Genomic DNA, 3,060 nt, shown 5'->3' on the forward strand with positions numbered 1-3,060 from the left:
CATTTGGCATGCAGACTTAGGTCTGATGAGGAGCCAATAAAAACTCAAGGTTTAGGCCTATGAGTAAAGGAAAGTCCAAAAAGTCAAGAGCAAATGACGCCTGGAGCGTGAGTCTATCGCCTAGAGGTGACCTTCTGTAGATCTGTCGGAGGAGTGCGGGCCGTGGAGACGGTTGCACAGGAGTCCTTGGCTGATGGTTGTTCGAGATTAGAGGACGAATCTAGATTGGTGGGGAGAATTGTAACACCCGCAAACCAATTTTTGGTATTTTGGTAAGGGTGTCGATCGACACCTTCTCGTGAGGCATCGATCGACACCAATTGTGGCCGGTTTGGTCGGTTCGATTTTATTTATCCGGTTTGCGTGGTTGGTTTAGGGAATCCCTAAATCGAGTGTAAAAGAGGGAAAACGATCCAAGGTCGTGTTTTTGTGAGTATTCACCGTTTTTGAGAGAAAAACAAAAGAGAGAGTGTTCCGCTATTGGTTGTGAATGTGGTTAGGTGGCTAGTGGGTATGGACCACTAGTTGTAGTTATTTATTATATTATATTTATTATTTATTATAAAAAAAAAAAAAGGTCGGTCGTTTCACTTCCAACTAAAAACTAATCGGCAATTAATGGAGAAACCCATATATCTTATATACTGTCAGGATCCTTATCCAACTTCTAATGTTGGATATTATATCCCTAATAGCTTATGCCCTTCTAAATAAGGATTATTAATTTATTATAGTCCATAGACTTTTTCACCATTTTATAATCTATAACCATGCATGGATTTTAGATGCAGAGTTAGTTAATCCAATTGCAAATGTCAACCAGACCGTCAATGAGCTTTAAGCGCAGTTCAAAGACAAACCGCAGCTTCTAGGTCAAGCAAACGGTACAAACCGCCAATGACGCTGCAACACAACTTAACCGAAGGAGCACCTAATGTCACATTCAACAAGTTAAGCGCGTTAACACAAATACTGAGCTCCAAAGCATCTTTTGGGGAATGTCTGATCTCTCGATGGCAGGAGCGCTTGGGGTTAGCTATATATGGTTTGTAAGAAGACGATGGTGGACAACTGAAGGGGGCAGCTTAAGTTAAGGAGAATAAGGGGATGTTGAAGGCAAGGAAACTGTCGAGAGAGTTTCTAAGAGAGCCATCATACCGTTGAAATAATATTGGAGTGTTGTTTGCTTGAGAGTGGATTGGTCAATATTAATAGGATAAGTGTGTACTGACCATATGTTAGCCCTAGCCCATAGGGTAGTTTAGCTGGCGATCTGAAGTAAAGCATTTGGAACCCAATGTCATGGTCGGTAATTGAGTTTCAGAGTTGCAATCTTTCGGGCGTGATGTTTCGGTTTGTGTTGTTTCATCCGAGTCAAAAGTACGAAGAGACAACTCATTATCTTGTAGTGACAGTTTGTTTTCTATATAAATCAATTTTGTCTCTATGTAAATAACAAGTTTCAGGTAAATAAAAGAATATTTTTTTCTGATAAAGCAAAGGAGTACGTGATTGCCGATAACAATACAGAAATGTGTGAGAGAGAACTTTTCCAATTTTGCAGAAATATGTTGTCTTTGGATAATTTTCGTTTTTGTCAGCAATTGTCAGATGTAAAATGTCTTAATGTAACGAATACTAATAAACACAAGTTTTGTAGTGATATAGTATTATAATGTCACCTTGGTTTGTTAAGATAGACATATAGACAACGTCAACAAAATTGATTGATACTTTTATTAATCAAATTCGAATTAAAGACAAAGTTACAATGAAGAGATTGATCAATGAAGAAAAAAAGTACAAACTTTATTTCATGAGAACGTACGTTCGTTTTAAACAATCCAAGAAAAATACCCAAAAACAAAAATTCATCTTAAAACAATATAAGAAGATATGAAAATTGGTTCCACAATACATCAAAATGTATGATTTATTCATTTTATAGGTATGCTATAAGTATTCAACTTACACGCACTGGAAGTTCGTTGGAGCTGTTCTACCGCAAACATTGAGGAGTACGGTGAGATCGATGGGAAGGTTAAGGTTGATTCCAAGTACGTTAGCCTTGACCAAAGTGCAAAGGCAGGCTGCAGCCTCAAGGTCAGCCACGCCTTGGATGAGAGAGCAGCATGGCGTTACAGGTGGGTTTCCCAATGTTAAATCCACTAGCTTGAGAACATTGGCACAAACACCGAGCTGTAGGGAATCTCTAGGACAAGCCGCAGAGGTGTAAGTGAAGAAGAGGAGGTTGAAAGAAAGGAAGAGAGCAAGGTAGGTTCTTGGAGCCATTTGATTGTGGGGTTAAAAAGTTGAAGATGAAGTAGTGAGTTTACGTTTGTTTGAGATTGGTGAAGAGAAATGTTAAGTGTTTAGTGGGTATTTATAGTGTTTTCATTAGGACAGAAATTTGAAGGTTTAATTGATAATTTGTCTTTAATAGGGGATTAGTTGACTAATTTATTATAGATATGATTTGATTATTAAAGAACATCTAATTTTTCATTGTACTAATTAGCCCGTAATCTCTAAGAGTATCTGGATCTTATTATTTTATGGTAAGAAATTATTTATCCATAACAAAAATGTTGTGGTTGAAGACAACTCCCAGAGTTACAAATTATTTCAACATATGAACTGGCCTTCACGACTATTAAAAATATAATCAATATTATCTTTTTAGACTTCAGTTGTGAGAATGCCATAAAAATTGGAGAATTTTTGAGTAATACATCTTTTTGGTGCACTTATAAAAGTAATTGGTGTATAAGATTACAAACATAATTCGATAAATATTATATTTTTACTGGCATTTTTTATAAATTTTTTTGAGAGAAGACATTTTAAAAAAGTGACACTGGAAAAGATATATTTTCAAAATTTCCCTCATGTATTACATATCACGTACCCTTGTAATTATTCTGAAGCGTAATATCTATCATCTTGTTTGAAGTACCTTTTTTTTTTTAATTCGGTCAGGCTATTTTTCAATGAGTTGCTTGTTTAGACAGATAGACTCTTGGAGAGATCGAGAATATCTTCGACAGGCTAGTATAAGGT

At 36.3% G+C, this 3,060-nt stretch overlaps 1 protein-coding gene across 1 annotated transcript; it reads right to left on the reverse strand.

Moving 5' to 3' along the window:
* Window positions 1,715-2,347, reverse strand: LOC109127190 (putative lipid-binding protein AIR1). The gene has a single exon (XM_019231670.1). It carries the CDS (start codon window positions 2,290-2,292, stop codon window positions 1,969-1,971), a length of 324 nt encoding a protein of 107 aa, XP_019087215.1. The 5' UTR covers window positions 2,293-2,347; the 3' UTR covers window positions 1,715-1,968.

Source organism: Camelina sativa, chromosome 2 (genome assembly GCF_000633955.1).
Source record: "Camelina sativa cultivar DH55 chromosome 2, Cs, whole genome shotgun sequence".
Taxonomy (NCBI): Eukaryota; Viridiplantae; Streptophyta; class Magnoliopsida; order Brassicales; family Brassicaceae; genus Camelina; species Camelina sativa.